This window comes from Stigmatopora nigra, chromosome 17 (genome assembly GCF_051989575.1).
Source record: "Stigmatopora nigra isolate UIUO_SnigA chromosome 17, RoL_Snig_1.1, whole genome shotgun sequence".
NCBI lineage: Eukaryota > Metazoa > Chordata > Actinopteri > Syngnathiformes > Syngnathidae > Stigmatopora > Stigmatopora nigra.
Window position 1 is genome coordinate 6237509 of NC_135524.1, and position 20817 is coordinate 6258325.

Here is a 20817-nt window from a genome sequence, read left to right on the forward strand (position 1 = left end):
TTTTTTTTGCCAGCTTTAAATATTTTCTGTTTATATAATTGGTTTATTTTCTAAATTTATCACCAACTTTTTATCTAAGTATAACCCCCACATTTTTATATTTTATTTTTATAAGTTTGTACCACAAGCTTTCTAAATATTCCCATGACAACACCCTCAAAATTATTGTCAGTGTTTATCCCCCTTCTTTTTTTAAAAAATTCTAAGTATTTATCCCTTTTTTATTTAAATTTTTTTTCTAAATGTTTATCCCGTTTTTTATTTATTTTTTTTTTCTAAATGTTTATCCCCTTTTTTGTTAAATTTTTTTTTCTAAATGTTTATCCCCTTTTTTATAGTTAATTTTTTTTTTCTAAGTGTTTATCCCCTTTTTTATTGCTTAATTTTTTTTTCTAAGTGTTTATCTCCTTTTTTTGTTTAATTTTTTTTTCCAAGTGTTTATCTCCTTTTTTATTGCTTAATTTTTTTTCTAAGTGTTTATCTCCTTTTTTTGTTTAATTTTTTTTCTAAGTGTTTATCTCCTTTTTGTTTAATTTTTTTTTCTAAGTGTTTATCCCCTTTTTTTGTTTAATTTTTTTTCTAAGTGTTTATCCCCTTTTTTTTGTTTAATTTTTTTAAGTGTATATCCCCTTTTTTTTTGTTTAATTTTTTTTTCTAGGTGTTTATCCCCTTTTTTATTGTTTAAGTTTTTTTCTAAGTGTTCATCCCTTTTTTTAATTTTTTTCTGTGTTTTGCATTAATTTACAAATGTTTTCTCATGTATGCTTAAGTTTAAATGTTTACTTGTAAATAAAAAAAAATAACTTTGATTATGACTTGCATTTTTTTGTTAGATAAATACCAACACATTTACATTTCAAAGCTTTTATTTTGAAAAACTTGAATAAAATGAAGTAATTCTTCTAGTCACCAGCAGGAAATCTGGAAAAACAGGAAACCAGCTTTTATTTTGAAAAAGTTTGTAGATTGGTTCCCGTCGATGGTCCAGCATCGTAAAAAATCGAATCTTCTCCACCCCCTGGTGGAAAAGATTCGAAAATTGAAAAAAGGGGGGTTAGTACAGTTAGTTAAAAAAGCAATGAGAGGGGCTCACCTTTTATTTTGAAAAACTTCATAGACTGGTTCCCGTTGGTGCTCCAGCATCATAAAAAATCGAATCTTCTCCACCCCCTGGTGGAATTCTGGAAAACAAAAAAGGGGGTTAGTACACAGAGTTAAATAGAAAACCATTGAGAAGGGCTCACCTTTTATTTTGAAAAACTTCATAGAATGGGGGCTCCTGAGGCTATCTGTTCATATGCAGAAACCAGGTCATCTCTGGTGGATTCTGGAAAACAAAAAGTAGTCAGTAAACAGAGTTAAATAAAAACCATTGAGAAAGGCTAACCTTTTATTTTGAAAAACCTCATAGATTGGGGGCTCCTGAGGCTATCTGTTCATATGCAGAAACCAGGTCCCCTCTGGTGGATTCTGAAAAAAAGGAGTCAGTACAGAGTTAAATGAAGAGCTTACCTTTTATTTTGAAAGGCATGAAACCTAGTCCCCTTGGGTGGAATTCTGAAAAATAAAAAAAACATTCACAAGGTCTTACCTTTTATTTTGAAAAAAAAAACTCATAGATATGCTCAGGCAGAACAAATCTATTAGTTTTTTTCCAAAATAAAAGGCAAGACCTTGGAAATGTTTATTTTTTATTTTTCAGAATTTCCCCCTTGGGTGGAATTCTGAAAAATAAAATAACATTCACAAGATCTTACCTTTTATTTTGAAAAAAAACTCATAGATATGCTCACACAGAACAAATCTATTAGTTTTTTTCCAAAATAAAAGGCAAGACCTTGGAAATGTTTTTTTTATTTTTCAGAATTTCCCCCTTGGGTGGAATTCTGAAAAATGAAAAAAAAACATTCACAAGGTCTTACCTTTAATTTTGAAAAAAAACTCAGATATGCTCAGGCAGAACAAATATGAGTTTTTTCAAAATAAAAGGCAAAACCTTGGAAATGTTTTTTTTTTATTTTTCAGAATTCCCCCCTTGGGTGGAATTCTGAAAAATAAAATAACATTCACAAGGTCTTACCTTTTATTTTGAAAAAAAAAACTCAGATATGCTCACGCAGAACAAATCTATTAGTTTTTTTCCAAAGTAAAAGGCAAGACCTTGGAAATGTTTTTTTTATTTTTCAGAATTTCCCCCTTGGGTGGAATTCTGAAAAATAAAAAAAAACATTCACAAGGTCTTGCCTTTAATTTTGAAAAAAACTCAGATATGCTCAGGCAGAACAAATCTAGGAGTTTTTCCAAAATAAAAGGTACAACCTTGCAAATGTTTTTTTATTTAACTATATTGACCCCTTTTTTTTTGGTTTTTCAGGTTTCCTGCCTATGTCGAGATAGGCTCAGACAGAAACCAGGTCCCCTTGGCTGGAATTCTGGAAAACAAAAAAGGCATAAAGACAATAGATTAAGTTAGATAAAAAATACAGACTAGGGCCTAATCAAGTCAAAATTTGACCAAAAATAACTCCTACATTTAGCTTTTTTTCTACAAGACATCAAATTATTCAGACAGTCTGATTTTGTCTGCTGCAGAGACTAAAATTACAATCAGAGTCTTTAAGGGACCCTATCCAGTCTAACCCTAAGGACCAGAGTTTGAGACCCATGACTAGAATTTGGAAAAGCAAGGTACAAATTACATGAAAATAATAAACAAAATAAATCCTACTTCTGCCTCGAGTTTTTCAGTCATTCATTTTTTTAAAATAAATATCCAAAATGCTTCCATTTCTCTCTTAAGCCAAGCGAAACTATGTGACACCTGCACTATTGTTGAATAAATGTCTCACTTGGGTTTTGTCAAAATCCTGAAATCTTTATGAAAGTTAAGGCAGTAAAAGTATAGTTGTTTAAGTGCAAAGCAATCCTTCAAATATTACCACTACATGGCAGGTTTTTCCTGTAAGTTTAGAAAGATGTGAAAAGCCACATTGAAACTCACAAGCAGAAGCTATTCTATTTACCACTATATTATTTTCTTTAAATTAAATTCAATAAGGATGACTCTACTTGACTGTTTTTCATTTATCACAGCCATGTCTGGTCTACATTAACCGCGATAATCGAGGGACTACTGTTTATTACTTACACATCCACTCATGGCATTTGTGTGGGTGACTTATCCACAGGTTTTAGTTATTTAAAAAAATCTAAACTAAAAATTAAAAATCGAGCCAATTGTGCAAAGCCCTGAACACTGAACGCTGGCGTTTAAATATTACAAGGATAGAGAAAACCGGAACTATTCAATAAAATGACTCCCTTTGTTATGGCGTCGACCAGCTGCTCCTTTCTGGTCGTTTTGGCCACATTCTTGATGTTTCCCAGCAGTTTGTGCTCGTTGAGGGGCTGAAAGACAAAATGGAATGATTTCTTTTTAAACAAAGAGCGATCGGTAACGCAATGTAGCCAATTTGTTTGCAAACATTTTGCTGTCTGCACACACATCGGGCTACATCACGCCAACGAATCACTCTTAAAACGAGAACTGGGGCTTCGAAATCCCCAAACGACAACGTACCAAATGCGCAGCATGGTTCTGAGAGAAGTTTGGCAGGACTTCGTCGGTAAATCGTCACTTTTGAGCTGCTCTGCAGTGCACGCACGCACGTACGCCCTTCCTGCTTCCTGGTCCATCAGGTGTTTCGGCGTCTGACGTCGGCTTTTTGAACTATGACCTCCGCCACGCCTATTAAAAAATAGACACACACAAAATATAAATTGTTTTCATAATAACGTGTATTAGAATATTCACCCATTGTGGAACGCTATTAAATCAACACAATATATAAATAAATGTGCTAGTGCTGCTCGCTACAGATACAGTTTGATGCTCTGGCTAGTCCACCCTATCAATGCCCAATCATAGCTTGTGAAAGCGATGACATAACTGCTGAATGGTTAAAGCAGGGGTAGGGAACCTATGGCTCGGGAGCCACATGTGGCTCTTTTGTGGCTCTTTTGATGGGTGCTTATGGCTCTCCAGTTTTTAATTAAACCTTTCTGGATGCATGCATGCATCCCATTGAATAGCATCAGAGTAACAATTTTGTCAACATAATTCTGGGACTTTTTCTACTTTGAAGGCAGTAAAATGAATACAAATGCACACATTTGCATGTATTTTTTACTTCTAGTAGATTCTGAGTATGGCTCTCAATGAATAACAATTGAAAATATAAATTGTTTATGGCTCTGTGTGTGTGTGTGTGTGTGTGTATATATATATATATATATATATATATATATATATATATATATATATATATATATATATATATATATATATATATATATATATATATATATATATATATATATATATATATATATATATATATATATATATATATATATATATATATATATATATATATATATATATATATATATATATATATATATATATATATATATATATATATATATATATATATATATATATATATATATATATATATATATATATATATATATATATATATATATATATATATATATATATATATATATATATATATATATATATATATATATATATATATATATATATATATATATATATATATATATATATATATATATATATATATATATATATATATATATATATATATATATATATATATATATATATATATATATATATATATATATATATATATATATATATATATATATATATATATATATATATATATATATATATAGGACTTGAGCTTGGGAAACAGCGCCATCGCGTGGCCAATCATGATTACTACCTGCCTACTCTATTTTGGGTCCTGCTGCATGATGTATATCATCAGCATATGTATACATAACTGCTGAGCTTTGTCAGGGCCCCCGAAGAAAATGGTAGATCACATAACATTTGCATATTTTTAAGGCCAGCAGAGAAGGGTTTTCTAGCTAGATTTTTTTTCTGTTTGTCTCAAAAACTCTCTTTTAGCTTATTTGATTACTGGTTTGTTAGATGGTTTCAAAAGGTATAAGTCGCACGAGTAAAAGGAAGAAAATATATACTATGTTGCAATGTAGTATACGTTATACATCATTCATTTTATGTATCGCTTATCATCAGTTGTACAATGTTGTACATACAGTACATGGCCCGGTGGAGTGAGTGGTTAATACGCTTACCTCACAGCCCTTGAGTCCTGGGTTCAAATCCAGGTTACATCTGTCTATGTGGAGTTTGCATATTCTCCCTGAGCCTATGAGAGTTTCCACTGGGTACTTTGGTTTCCTCCCACTTACCAAAAACATGCTGGCCACCAATTCTCAGTGTCCCCTTGCCTCAGCTGGGATTGGCTTCAGCACCCCCATGACCCTAAAGTGGTTCAGAAAATGAGTTAAGTACATCTTTTAATAGGAAAATGGGGACCAGTCAAAACAAGCTCCTGTTAATGTTAAATTTTAACAATTTTTTGAATGACTACAACCTAAAAACAAAGCATAACAAGCTGCTGGTACATAGTATATAAAAAATCTGATATTGAAGGCATAGTGAAACTATGACGAAAAAAAGTGTGACTTCTATTCTGTAAAAAAAAGCATTACTTGGTTTTATTGTTGACTTTTATTGGTTCATTCAGATTAGAATAAAATCAGACTTCAATAGAGATTCTTAAAATCCATTATATTTTGCCCTCCCAAAAAAGATTTTACCATACAAAAGCCCACCATCACTGGTGTCATACTTGTCCAACATCCCTTTTGATTTCCTCCCTTTGTTACTATGGTTACAAAGTAAATGAAACTGCACATCAAAATGAACTTTATGACCGTTTGCGGGTCATCCCCTTTTTTATCTATTCTTGTTTGGCATAACTTCTTTGAGGTAGTCGTGCTTTTTATGAGCCAGACAATAGCGTAGAGATCACATTGCACAATTGCCAAATCTCCCGGGCTAGGAATGAAAAAGCTTGAATTGGAATTTTGACAGAGAGATTAGGGAAGTTTCCAGGCTATTCATACTCCTTGATTCTCTCCGGAGTACTTGGCTTGGTGGTCCAATCCTCTCCTCTTCAGCCAGACCAGTCTATTTCCGATGCGTCTGTGATGCCGTTTTGGCGCGTGTCTTTGAATGGCTTTTACCTGTTTATCCCAGCGGCACACAAGCTTAGAAGATGTTTTCCTCGGAGCTTACTAGGTGATTTTCTCAGCTGGAATGCCAGGATGTTTAATTCAGACACCTAATCCCTAGGAAAGTGGACCAAACATGTCTTAGGAGGCCCCTTTTCTACCAGAGAAAATGCGGATTCTAAACTTTTGCATCTGCATGCCTGTTTAATCCACTGCACAAAATAGGCTCCAGTGAACCCACAAATAATAAGAGGGAAAGTGTACCCATGCGACACATCATTCCACAAAAATGACTGAATGTGAACTGGGATGTAGCATTTTTGCCTCTTTAAGCTTAGTGCCGTGACACAAACTTTACCTTTAGCATTCTAAAAGGTGCTTACGGTTCATGTTTCTATTGTGTCTGCAGAAATGCTTCGTCAACTTTTCTTGTATTTCCCACCATCCTAACACATCTGAGAGTTTCTCCTCACAATGATACCATAGAATAGTGAGAACAGGCTCATTTAATTCACCAACTGCATTTTAAAGCAACAAATAAATCCATATTAACACATTGCCTGAGATTGACAACAACAGAAGTCAAATTAATTTAACAGATTGAAGTGTGAATTTAATAAATAGATGAAGCATTAAAGGACTATATAAGTACACGGACACAATATCAATTAAAAAATGAAATATATACATGTAAATTAATTGCAAAATTCACTTACCGTATTTAACGGAGTATAAGTCAATTATTGTTTATAGAGTTTTTCTCCCCAGGAGTCGCTACAATTCTCTGTAACATATGAAAACAGTTTTAATATTTTTAATACAGCATTCATTTTTCTTTATAGTGTTTAATTATGATTATATTCCCTGCTGTTTTTATTTTTATTTTTTATATCTACCTGTTAAATGTAAATTAAGGCATCAAAGTAGGAAGACAAAAGAAAGAAAATTGTTCATGACAAAGCCCCAAAATATTTGCCTGTCAAAAAAGGGTTGAACGTCTATCACCGTCAATGGCAGAGTTAGCTAAGTTCAACCATCCAAAATTTCCCCTGTCTTCTATTTCTGCAAGGCTATCAAATTCATAATTTGCAGCATTTGATCACAGGAATATTCCTGGAGCTAAAAAGAGAGAAGTCAGTGCCTTGTGCTGCCTGTTGACCGTAAATGTCGCATTTGCGGGTCCACCACAAATCACTGCATCAGGTTGGGCATACGTGATGAGACTGAGGCTGTTGCTGGGCAACTGATGTAGCGGGAGCATACGTGGGCCATTCTAGGACAAATCTTGGGTTTCCAGCAGCAGCAGGGCCGGAGACGGTGTTCATCTGTCTAAGTCACCCCTGGATCATCTGTGCTTGTGTGACAGAAATACTATTTAGTAGACTACTTGTTTCTAGTGCTTCAGTAAGTATTGTCTTTAAACTGTGTAAAAATGAGGAATTTCTTTATGGATCTCCCATTGTGTTGTAGCAGCACAAGTATACACTGATAGAATAAATACATAAGTATTTAAGGTATATGTACAGCTAAAATGAATACAAGTTAATCCAATGGGACTCATTGACTGATGAAAGAAATATAAATTAAACCACACAATAAGTATATTCATATATATATCAATATAAGATGAGGTAATAATTGAGGTTGGGTGGCAGATCCCAGTGACTCATAACTTGTCTTTTTTAAGCAGTGTAATGAAAACTCATAGGTTGTTTTTTTTGGAATTTTGATTTGAAACTAGAAACCCCCACGCATTGCTCTCCCATGAATCACCTCATGTAGATTTTCAGTCATATTATATTAAATTTGAGGCAGTTTCTGGGCGACTTCTCAACTCATTGGCTGGCCAGTTCTAATGCATTAGATGTCTACTATAGGGACAAACTAATTTAAAAATGTGGTTGCTTTTCCTCTCTTTTTCCACAGTTTGAGTTCTTTTCATTTCAGTTGTTCATTTCTAGACATTTATTCCATTTAAACTGGGAGGCATATCATCTACTACCACCCCTCCCAGTTCAAACTAATTGGATTTCTATCGACGTTAATGGCAACTAGAGACACAGAGGTTAAATAACCAAAATTTAAAAAAAAAGTTCCCGCGAATGCCTCGATTCCCAGACTTTTCACAGTTGCCGAGAAAAGCTATTTTAGTCTCTCTCCCTAGTGGCTTGATATATAATCCGTACTCTGATCCCTTTGTACATCAGAGAGACAGAACATTTTCGGCCTAATGCAACTGGACCCTGGCTAATGACAGCAAATAGCACCGGCGGCCAGATGACAACAGCTGAGAACAATACTTAATGTTGACATCACTTGCTATGGGTGGATCTATTTTGAGTTTCTTCCATTTATAGGCTACTGGTCAAAATTGTATTGTGGCTTTCCCTGGATCATCCATATATAAAAGACAACTGAAACAGGGTTGGGCCTCTGTGCACTGTAGACCCTCCGCATTCCCTTCAAACGTTCTTTCGCTGCTCACGACTCAGCTGTAAAACATGGCACCCAAAAAGATTGAACCAAAGAAACCCGACTTGAAGAAACCAGAACCTAAGGCCTCTCCGGTCTCCAAGATGCTCGTTGCCGATCTGCCGGAGAAACCTAAGGAACCTGATTTCGATCCCAAGAGCATCACCCTCGAGTTCACCGCTGATCAAATCGAGGAATTCAAGGAGGCGTTTACTTTGTTCGACCGAACGCCAAAGGGTGAGATGAAAATCACCTACGCCCAATGCGGGGATGTGATGCGAGCGCTCGGGCAGAACCCGACCAACGCCGACGTGCTTAAAGTGCTCGGCAAACCTCGACCAGAAGAGATGAGTAACAAATTGGTGGACTTTGAGACCTTCTTGCCAATGCTCCAGCATATTTCCCGCGCTAAAGATCAAGGGAACTTCGAAGACTTTGTGGAGGGCCTACGAGTGTTCGACAAAGAGGGCAACGGTACCATCATGGGCGCCGAGCTGCGTCACGTCCTGGCGACTCTGGGGGAAAGGATGACGGAAGATGAGGTGGACAGACTCATGGCTGGACAGGAGGACGCCAACGGATGCATCAACTACACCTCCTTTGTCAAGCATATTCTTTCCGGATGAACTTTGACTCCGAAAAGACTAATTCCCATACCATGGAGCGGTATTTTTGACATTCACGGTCAACCGTTATGACTCTTGTCTTCCTTTTGGGAAATGTGTAATAAAATGCCAATGAGTTTCACTGGACGTCCATTCAATAAAGGGAATTTCATCACAAACCTTTTCTGAATGTCTTTTTAGTGTTGTACTAATCAAATATTTTTACAGTCATGTACAAAGCATGTAATTCTAAGGGGCCAATATCATACCTCGACAATGTATTAATAGAGAGAAATAAAGCGCAGCCATTTTTTTTTTAACCACACATCCCAAAAACATACAGCTAGTTGAACACTTCAAACAGGGATAAGAAAACTGGCCGGTGTGGGTTTTTATCCAAAATGATCCTGAAAAGACAGTTAAACTCAGGGGTAGAGAGCCTATGGCTTGGGAGCCACATTTGGCTCTTTTGATGGGTGTTTTATGGCTCTCCGCTAAATTGTGAGCTAAAATCTGGACACTACGCTTTAATTTTCCAGTTTTTAAGTAAAATTTTCTGCATGCATGCATGCATCCCATTGATTATAATCAGGGTAAATAGTTTGTCAACATAATTCTGGGAGTTTTTCTACTTTAAAGGCAGTGAAATTACAAAAAAATGCACACATTTTCATGTATGTTTACCTCTAGTAAATTCTGAGTATGGCTCTCAATGAATAATAATTGAAAATCTGAATTGTTTATTGCTCTCTCTGTCAAAAAGGTTCACGACCCCTGGTATAACCAATGAAGTTGCAGAAACAAGAAGCATCAAACTACAACCTACTGATTGCCCTTGCATCACGCCAGATTGGTGATAAGGTATAATGTGCATTCTGGAGCAAAAACCAGCACCACATTGGCCCTTGTAGAAATATAATAGAACATGAATGAATAAATAATAACTCTTTCATGATGCTTTTTTGTCAGTTTCTTTCTAATGACAACTTCATTGTCAACGTTGGTTGTTTTGTTGCTTTCTGAAAATATTACATCTTCCAAACCTTATTTTTCTGACCTAATTCTGATTTGTTGAGAATTGAGCATTTGTTTCTGACATAAGAGACACAGGAAAACTTTACAAGCCAACCAAAAACTGTTCTGTTCATTTTTTTTTTTGATTAGACATTACCTTTAGGAACTTTTTTGGTAGCCTTTTAAGAGAAAACTTTTAAATAGATGAGAAAACAATTATTGCTAACCATTTCAGTGAATGTCATTTGTTCTATTGTTGGGAATTAACATTAACAAACATAATTGGCTTTGTTTTCCAATTTTGATTGTATTCAAATTTACGCAGTCTTTTTTTTGTGTGTGTGCTGGAGGGCAGCTGCTGTGGATCGTGACAAATACGCAGACAGACAAAATCTGAACACACTCAAAGTTGACAAAGTAGAGACAGCTGCTGCAAGACTAGAATCCTCATAGTAGTTGTTCATGTATTGGTGGCTTGTTAACACTAAACCTTGACAACATTGGCCCTTTGAGAAATGGTTGACAACTTGTTAGTATCTAAGGTGGTCCTATATTCAACTAGGATAATATATGATGGTTTTATTTATTACTATTATTTTTAAGTAGACTACTAGGCTAACATTGTATGTATTAATACACACCCACTGCCACACTCCCACTTCAAACCGATTAAACATATACTAACAAAACACTAATTTCACAGCAGAAAGAGGAAAAGGGGGACATGATTGGATGTCTATCATCATCCATCTGACAAAAAATATGTTTATAAGAATTAAATTAAATTTGAAAGGATTTCAGTGGATAAATGAATGTAATCATATTTGTATACTGTGAAATTAATAGTAAGTATACTTGCATTAAAATACAAAATAGGAGAAAAAGTTAAATTGCCATATCAGAAAACTACCTAAATAACCTACTGTAAAATTTAATTGATTGATTTCAATCTTAGCAATGAAAAAATATTACAAAAAAGTTCATTTGAAATGAAATATTTGAATCTTAAGAGTAGATAATTAAGACATTCATTAATTCAAATTCACCTTCACAAACATATCTCATATTTTAAGTTTCAATGTCCTCTTTTCCTCAAGAGTAACTCCCATTAGAATTAAAATTATACTGTGTATTTATAAACAGTCTATATGAATGGCATGTCTATCCTTTCTGCTTGTAAACTTTCAGTTAGGACTAAAATATCTCAGCAAAGACGAGATAGATGGCCAATGTTGATGAGTCCAGATATCTGTGGTGCCCCAAGGAATGTAATAAATGAACGCTGTTTCTAAGCGGGGCGCCACGAAGCTGCTGGCGGGCTTGTTGAATGCTTAGTTAGGCTTGTTTATGGCCGCATATTGGGCGCTGCATTCATCGTAGGAGACGCAAATGGCAACAATGTTTGGATGAAGTTTGAATGTCAAGTTTCGTTGACATTTCTGAACATAAGTTTGGCAGCAAGTTTAAATTTTGATAGCTACTTATAAATAGCTATGTAGCCAACATTTAGGTAAAGTTCTCCAAGAATCTAGATGGTTTAACTCGTTGACAACCATTGTTGGGGATAGAGATCAAAATCATTTTCTTCATCAGATCCAATAAAAATGGAATGAAAGTCTATCGACCTCAATAGCAGTGAAAGATGATTACTCAATTCCAGGCATATGTTTGTCCATCAATATTAACTGTAAGTTGAAATATATATTTTTTTACACATAGTTGATATATTATAGTTCTTATTTACCTTTTGCATTGTAAGTAGGCCCTCTACCATTTGAGATATTAAACCACCCACCTCCCTACTATAAAAAAACTATGGACTGACCCACTATTTTGGCCCACTATTTCTCAGTTTGACCTGAAAAGAAGGAACTTGTGTCAGTAGACAAATAGTGCCAAAACTGTAAATTCCACACTAGAGTAGTGGGGGCCAACTCCGGTCCTCCAGAGCCACTATCTGATCTGTTTTTCATATCTCCCCCCTCTACTACACCAGAATAGAACGATAAACTCATCAGCAAGCCGTCCAGAAGCTTGATACCGATCCCAATTCCTTTATTCAGGTGTGTTAGTGAAGGGAGATGTGGAAAATAGAACGGATAGCGGCTCTGGAGGACTGTAGTTGGGCCCCCTGTTGTCAGGGAGTTTCTCAGGAAACCCTTTTGAAACAGTTTAATTTCTATCACATTAAGATTTAAGTCCTCTCTTTACAATTCTGCAAGTTTGCTCGGTCTCTAAAGGGAATATGTTAAATAATAATGGGTTGTTCTTCATTTACAAATCTGTCAAAAGTTTCCAAAACTTTTGGACGAATTGCCGTAAGCAAGTGCATAATTTAGAACCTTGAGATTAATCAGCATTTTCATAGGGAGGAAAAAAAAATACCTCTTGGAGGATCCAAACTCATTTTACTTCCATTGCAGAGTGGGTGGAAATATGTTAAATATTTATTGTGCTTGTCAGGCTGTGATGCAGCCACTGTAATTTTCATATCCCCATGTGCTGCATGTTGTTTTTTACGCAGCATTATGTCCAGTGTTGAATGTTCTCTGTGAGCTTTTAGCAATCTCCAACACAACCGTGGCCACATTCTCGCATATAAACATCGAGTGCCAGCATTTTCTCATTTGAAGAGGTAATTTGTGGGGTAGTAGCGCCATGGGTACCTCGCTTTGAATCTGAGCCGTTATTGCAATGTTTGCCGGCTCAAATTTTGTCAGTAAAATGACTCATTTATCTCCTGTCTTAAATTGTAGTTTTCAAGGAAGTGTATTTAGTTGCTGGGGTTGAAATGAAGCACACACTTCTCTCATTTCAAGAGCTTTCAGTGAATAATAGCTATCTGGCTTCTCACCGTTTTGTAAGAAAAATTCACTGTTTAACCTTGTTTGGCGGAAAAGTCGCAAGTCATCAAGCAAGCAATGGCAGAGATAAATGATGAACTTAAGGATGAGACAAAGCCAACATTTTATGTGTGCCAAGGTCAAGATTAGCTGGCGCCATTCGTTGGCAGGTTGTCGTTTTTCACTGTAGAGCGAAATTGACCACACTGTGTTAAGAAATGAGTAACCTCATCTGACTTTTGGGAAGATATACTAGGCTGGAATTAGTAGTTCTTTTTTTATGATGATTGGAAATGGAAAAAAAAAGAAGGGGGCGTTTCTCAGGCTTTTGTGGAAATGGGATGAGATAGGAACTTCATTAGAGCTTTAACTCATTCACTGCCACTGAAAGTGATTGACTTCAGTCATGTTTGACTGTCACTGACAGTGATGGACTTTAAATCCAATTTTACTGGAGGGGAATGGGAAATATCTTGTTTTTCCACAATACTGAAGTGTGTGTTCATTTTTAATTGTTATTTTTATCATCTGAGGGACGGTGGAAAAGTGGTTCTGAGATTGACCTTTACGAGGGTGTGCAGTAGGGGAAATGAATGAATGAATCCATGAAAAAGACACCAAATTTCTCATTCAAAATCCCTAAAAAACAATTTTTCTATAAAGGGTGTTTATAAACCCAAGATAAGTTATTTTCCAAAGACGGCCCTCAAGCTTCTTTCTTCCTACTGAAAGTCATGCTGTTGATTGATGACATCGTCAGTGAAGACATCTGGTTGATGCTGTTCTAAAAATAATTTCCAACTAAAACCATCCAATGCACCATTTCTTCAGCTTCCTCCAACTTTAGCATCCTATTTATCGCCGATGCTTTCGGCTCGTAACAATTAGCTGGATTAATCCAACATCTGGTATTCCTCTGAGGCAGTAGACTACGACATCAAGTTGTTAAGCACATGAGTTGAAGGTTTTTATAATGATCTGTTGCATATTCTTTTGTCCTATGATGTACTTTATGCTTGATGTGCCAGCAGGATGTACAATGAAAACTAAACTAGACATCAAAGTGTGGATTTATGGTTTATGAGGAGACAAAAGTTTCAGCAAAATGGCAATATTGTGTCATGGTGATGCTTGGCTCTCCCATTGGTCAAATACATGCATTTTTTTTCCATCAGTTAGCTGTTATTGACAGCACTAGATGTCCAATCAATTTGGACTGGGAGGGGAGAATGGTACCCGGACGTTGGGTCGACTGACAATTCGTTGCCGGAGTCACTCGCTTTCAAAATTTTGTGGTCTAAAAATGTACTTTAAAAAGAGGTTTAATATTAAAGCAGGGGTGTGCAATTAATTTCTCAAAAGGGGATTAACCTGTGGCTATAATCTTACATATTCACATGTATATGTTCATTAATTTGTATAGTTCGTCTATCCAATATATCTAATAAGCTTTTCTGTGGAATTTTGTCTATTCAATACTGTCATATTCTTCAATGGACAGCACAACAAACTGATCAGAGGTGCTACTACAACATGGAGACCATGTGTTTATCACCATTGGTTTGTTCATTTATTTTTGTTTGAATGGATAATTAAGTTCATTGGAGAAAAGCCAACATTAAACAATAATCAGCATTACATAGGAAATAGAACAAATTCTTGCTTCCCTATATCATAGCCTTACTAGTGAATCAGCACCATGGACAGAGGTCACATCTGTTCAAACTGGACAGATGACCTCCGAAGCCCTGATGCCGCTACACAAACTCAACAAACTTCACTAGAAAAGTTTCCAAGGGTGCTACTGTGCAGTGTGTGTTCTGTCCAAACAATAAAGCAGGAGGTTAAGTTTGTCCGATCCCAGCAATTCAAAAGATTCCAAAAATTCAAAAACAAAAGCTTTTTTCCAACAACAACAAAAAACAACAATTCCCTTTCTTTAGAAACTACTTAACTTATAGACTATTTAAAAAAATAGTTATTTCTAGTCTATCTAGCAATCCCCCACCCTTATAGTGTATCTCTTTTTTAACAATACAACAAACAGACAATGACAAATAGCTTTTATGTAAATACAGCCAAACAATAGGTGGCTCTACACTGAAGCACCAGAGAGCAGATACATTTTCAGTTCCATACATTCCCAAAAAGTGAACTTAAGCACTTTGAAATGACCCTTTAAATTGGATTAATCTAGTGTGTACATCTACAAGGTGGATAGGTATTGATCCTTGGACACTGTATTTGTTGAATGGACAGTAATGAAAGCAGCAGTGAGGGCAAAGGCGATGTATTGTATCAAGGTCTCTAAAAAGTGCATAGTTTTGGACAAAAGGCTAATTAAAGACCTCAAAACCTCACTTCACAGCTGCTGCTAAGGTCATTTTTTACTTGTTACATCTTTGCTTGTTAGTTCTCAGGGTTTCATATAAGCCAAAAAAAATTAAAGCAGCAAACTTTGATGCAAATCAGCATTCTTTTATTAATGAGAAGCACTTCTTTCACCTTACATTTTCCACATGGTAATTTTAATTAGCCATGTCTAAAACTCAAGTGTAAGAGACTTCCCTCCCAAAATATGAAACCAAATTTTAATTTAACTTTCATTACCATAACTATTTCTTTACTATTAAAACAAGGTTGCAATACAAACTTTTCCTCATTAATTTAGTATATAATGTATTCAGTATGTTGTCTCCATCCTAAAAATTTAAACTGGAGTAGAATACTAGTATGCATGCTAACTTATCGACGTTTAATATTGACACTAAAATTATGTTAATTTAATGTGGATTACTGTTGAAATGTGCATTACTTATGTTTTTAACAGCCCTATGTTTCATGAAATAATATTCAAAGTTATTAATAATAATCATAGGGATATATTGCAAAGCATAATGACATATAGTAAATACATCATTATTTTCTAAGAGTTTTTGTCAAATTGACAGAACTTACTTATCAAAACGTTCAAGCCTTTTTGTCTACTGTGCATTCTTAGCCAGAATTAGTCTCCAGCACCCCCAAAACCTCGTCGACAATAAGTAGAGCGGAAGAGGAATGAATGACTGAACTTATTTTACTATTCCAGAACATCTCCAACAAATTTAAAGGATTTACCACTTTATTTTTTACCATGAACTTGAACCAATCTTTAAATAGAACATTATATTTTTGTCTTTTTCTACTTTCCACCCCTTGTGGCGACAATTACCTATTTACTGATTAATTGATGATTAAAACGCAATTAACTCCAACCACACAAGTTCATTTTCCTTTGATGAAATTAAGTTTAAGAATTAAATTCTCTCAGCAATATCTCCAACTCTCTGACATTGACTTGATGTAGTTATGCTTCCTAAACGCAGCGTGGTAATCCTCCACCACTGACGGGGGGGAATTAGACACATTTTAAGCAGCACTCCCAGCTAAACTAAAACGTCTAGTGTGACTTAACTGTTTTTTGGCCAAAGGTGCCATCTTTAATCCTGACAATGGCTTCTCCATTACAACAATAAATAAGCAAAAGTGTTGCCTAGGGAAGTCAATCAGGATTACACCTCAGAATGCAGATTTTACGTTGTGTTTACCATGAAAAAAAAATAAGAGGGATTTTTTTTTGTGTGGATTCCCCCTTTTTTTCTCAAAATCAACCATTGAAATCATGAAAAATTTGACACACACAAAAAGCGAAAAACACCCCAAATGATCAAATTATGCCCATTGCCATAAACTAAAAAATTGCCTAATCCCGTTTGATTTCCATGATTTATTTTCTCCTATTTAACCATCCTAATGCACGAGATCATGCAGCTTTTTTTCACATTTGCATTATATTTCATGTTCAATTTGCAGTTACAAAACAGGAACAGCTCCTGAACCAAATTAAATCCATTTTTTCCCCAAATGTTAGATGTAGCTACCATTTGGAATGTTCATTCGAATCCACAGTGTGTTATTATAACTCTGTATGGTCGATTTTCACACATGAACTGTACAACAGGGCCTCAACTCAGTATTATAGATACTCTATGAATTTGGAATTTTAAAATAGACATAAATCTACAAGGTTACGATGTAATATCCTTTTCGAGCCTATGTGCGAATTAGAAATATAATTTACATTTAAACACACCGCTAGTGTTGCACCTTGCTGTTGATATTTCCATTATTCAACTGGTATGCTGCTGGGAGGACATTAAAGAAGCGGAAATGAAATTCAAGCTGCCTCGATTATGTTTTGCTGGAGAAAATGTATCATATAAGAAAATGCTCCCAAACCTCATTCAGTTCATGCAGTTACCAAATATAATCATTACTAGATCTGCACTTCATATCCATCACCACCAAGAAATGTGCTGGATAATGTGGAGGAGCAACAATTACACAAACTATTGTTTTTTCTTATTTCCTTACCCATATTTAAATGTTTTAATTAGCAATTGGGCTTTAAATGATCATTACAAATAAGTACATAAGTAAATAATAAGGTGGTAAACTAGATAGTATAGTAAAAGAAACCTGCACACATTTTTACTGGTGGATCAGTCTGGAAATACTATAGTTTCTAACTATTTTGTTTTAGGGTTAAAAGTGAGCCATTTTCAAATTTGGGGCTGAAAATAAAACAAAAAGGATATCAAGTGATCACACAAGGGTTTGTCTCACACCCAGCTGGAAGCAATTGCTTCCATGTTTACACTTGAAACTGTTAGAAAGGTAAGGGGAGCTGAACTGGTGACAATACTTCAATTTTTTCATCATTTTCCTCAAAATGTATTACATTTTGGGGGGAGCCCATGTTGCGCTGATACATAAGGACTACCAAAATGGATAAATGAGGAAAAGGCTGAAGGTTTTATGAGACCTGAACATGGTGTATCTGTGATAAATGGGTGGAGTAGTACATTAAAAATCAGCAGGTGATACTCACCAGGCTTAGGCCAACTTGCATGTAGTCACAGCATGCAGCCAGAAATCTCTAGAAGTTCCCAGAAGCAGGAAACCACTCCCTCGGTCTAAAAATAAAATGCATTCATCAGTTTTAGGACCAGGAAATAGATGGAGAAAATGGTATACAGAATAGTATTGTTAACCTATTAGGAATTCGGAATATATACAATTATTCTTACACACAAAGCTTCGACTTCATTGCCAAAGTTAATCGTTGTATAAATAATGTGGAGTACAAAAAAATGTCATTCATTTCCATTTGTAATTTACATCATTTAAATGTAAAAAAGAAACCGAACAATTTAATCAGGTTAAAACAGTCAATTATTTGTTGTTGGCAACAAAAGTTTGCTCCCAGAGTTCTAGGATAAAAAAAACTTGCCAAAATTTTATAAATTGAGTTTTTTTGTGGGTGTCCATGATTAAAAAACGATATAGATTTAATTTCTACTTGGACAGTTTGCCCCAGTTTCTTCTGGTGTTTACATGTTGGGATTTTTCAAACACATCTTTAACCATCAATGTCAACAAACTCCACACAGTGAGGATCAACCTGAGATCGAACCCACGACCCTAGAACTGTGAGGCCCACACACTAACCACTAGGTCACCAGGCCATGTCTTTAGAGTATAGATTTTGCTGATTTAACAACCTCAATTTCACTGTTTGTGCAGTTGACGATGATAACCGTCCACTCATGACAGTTTTTGTCCTTCTGTTGTACATTTAAATAGTTTCATCACTAATATCCCTCAATATAATTGGAAGTACATGACCATCAATGGCAGCCAATGATTTACGTGTCATGTTAATACTGAACAACATATCAGCAGATGACATCACAACCAAATAAAGCGGAAATTTCTATAATACATCATTAATTTAAAACCTAGGTAGGTAGGACGGAAAAAAATATATATGAAAGAACTTTCAGTAGCTGATTTTTCTCTTCCTCTAAAAGCTGTAAGTGTACATTTGAGAATTCTACCGTCTCTTATCTCAGATCAATATTGTCTTTCTAGTGAAAAAGCTTTTGATCAACTGCAAGTTGGGAGTCCCACCTGCTGACAGTCGTTCTTGGTGCTCTATCAAAGAAAAAGAAGAAAAAAAAACTTGAACGCTTATTATACCTGACCTTCTCCAGAGTTTTTTTTTAGTTGGTAGATGTTGAGAGCTAATAGTTCTCTGAAAAGTCATTCAGGGATGAGTCAGATTTGAGGCTGACAGCAGCAGTGTTGACCCTGATGTCTTAATTATTACTCAAAGGTGCACTATAGCATAACTCAACTTGGAGGAAACTTAACGAACCTTTTTTTTTATTGTATGTTTGAACGAGTTCAAATTATATACCGATATGGACTTGTATGCCTTTCTGCTTCTTTACCAAAACATATTAAAATAAATGACGCAACAGAGGCCCCGCAGTAAGAATCAATAAATAAACAGAGCTTGGCCCAACAAACTGAGATGTCATTGAAATCTAGTTAGAAAAATGGTATAAATAAGAGATGCAGGCACCATTAGGTATTACTTTATAAATCTTTGATGATAATAGATGGGCTTTGGGAAGGTCTAACTTCGGAATGACACAAGAAAGTGCATTTGAACTGTAATGATGTATAGTAGAAGACAATGAGAAATAATATTTAAATGCAACGTTGATGGATGACCTCGCAGGGAATGTGAAAATTAGAGTTAGCCGCTTTGAAATAAACTGTGAAGGTGAACTTTGTACTTGATTGTGCAGTTTAGACAATTTATATTGTTGTTGTTGCTTATAAATGTTGCCAGATACCCCTAAAGGCAAGTAGAATTTGAAGGTAATAATTTGTATTAACTATTTACTGCATCTTGTTTGTGCAAAATTAGTTTACGTGAAAACACCAATGTGTGTGTTTTATTGGCAAAAACAAGAATCAAATATAATAACTTTTTAAAATCGAGTAGTCTTTAAAACATATTTTTTACCTGCTTTGTTGTTTTTTTAATGTGTTTACTTTCTAGCATACATGAAATAGTTTATACACTTAATTGGAGGTATAAAAATGACATTTTTACTTCAGATTTTAATGCTTTGTACTGGTAATTGTAAACATATAGTTAATTTTCCCATTGCTTAATATTTCATTATCTCCAAGCAACAAGCACAACAAAATAATATTACTTTTTTGCAATACACAACGTCATATAATATCCTAAATATTGTCATATCTTTGAAGATTTGTCTGTCAGACTGACACACACAAATATAGTAGATACATATTGCACAGCGATCAATATTTGCATTTAAATTAAATGTTTGTTTACTGTACTTTTAACATAATTGTTCATATATACTTACTGTATTGTGGATAACCTTAGTACAACTGCTGTAAATCTCAGGACTGTGGTCTTTCATAACAACTTACAAAGGTTCATTATAGGACAATGTTTTACCAAAGATGAGACTCAGATCATTTTGATTCATTGGTACTTCGTTATGCTGATATTTGACTGATGGTAAATCAAAATGGCTGAAACAATGGCTATGACCACAAAGGCAGAAACAAGCCTTATCACTTTCTTTGGAAACACATAAACACAATCAAATGCCACCCCCATAGTTTGATGGTTTCACAGTAGAGGTGTTGGCTCTGCACTATTAATTGGGCAAATGAACAAAATAAGAATGGAAGTGAGCAAAGAGAGTTTTCACACTTATTAGACACTTGTGAGGAGAGTGGCAACACGTAGGGCATCGCTCAGTGACTTGTATCAACAACCCACTTTCATTAAAAAAAAAGTT

At 35.0% G+C, this 20817-nt stretch overlaps 1 protein-coding gene and 1 long non-coding RNA gene across 7 annotated transcripts in view; one reads left to right on the forward strand and one right to left on the reverse strand.

Annotated features, from left to right (window-relative positions):
• Positions 1 to 848: 848 nt before the first annotated feature.
• LOC144210321 (uncharacterized) overlaps positions 849 to 20817 on the reverse strand; it is a 53984-nt gene continuing 34015 nt past the window's right edge. Inside the window, exons 5-13 of one of the 6 annotated variants that reach the window (XR_013329354.1) lie at positions 18012 to 18096; positions 7041 to 7493; positions 6861 to 6928; positions 3581 to 3748; positions 2320 to 3408; positions 1388 to 1470; positions 1245 to 1327; positions 1094 to 1181; positions 849 to 1018 (exon numbers count right to left, since the gene is read on the reverse strand). This is a non-coding gene — a long non-coding RNA (uncharacterized LOC144210321). Of the gene's footprint in view, positions 1019 to 1093; positions 1182 to 1244; positions 1328 to 1387; positions 1471 to 2319; positions 3409 to 3580; positions 3749 to 3814; positions 3830 to 5199; positions 5385 to 6860; positions 6929 to 7040; positions 7499 to 18011; positions 18097 to 20817 lie in introns of those variants that run through there. The other 5 variants (XR_013329356.1, XR_013329355.1, XR_013329357.1 and 2 more) reach the window with 5 other exon arrangements.
• LOC144210403 (myosin light chain 4) lies at positions 8592 to 9412 on the forward strand. The gene has a single exon (XM_077737060.1). The coding sequence runs from the start codon at positions 8646 to 8648 to the stop codon at positions 9240 to 9242; it is 597 nt and encodes a 198-aa protein (XP_077593186.1). The 5' UTR covers positions 8592 to 8645; the 3' UTR covers positions 9243 to 9412.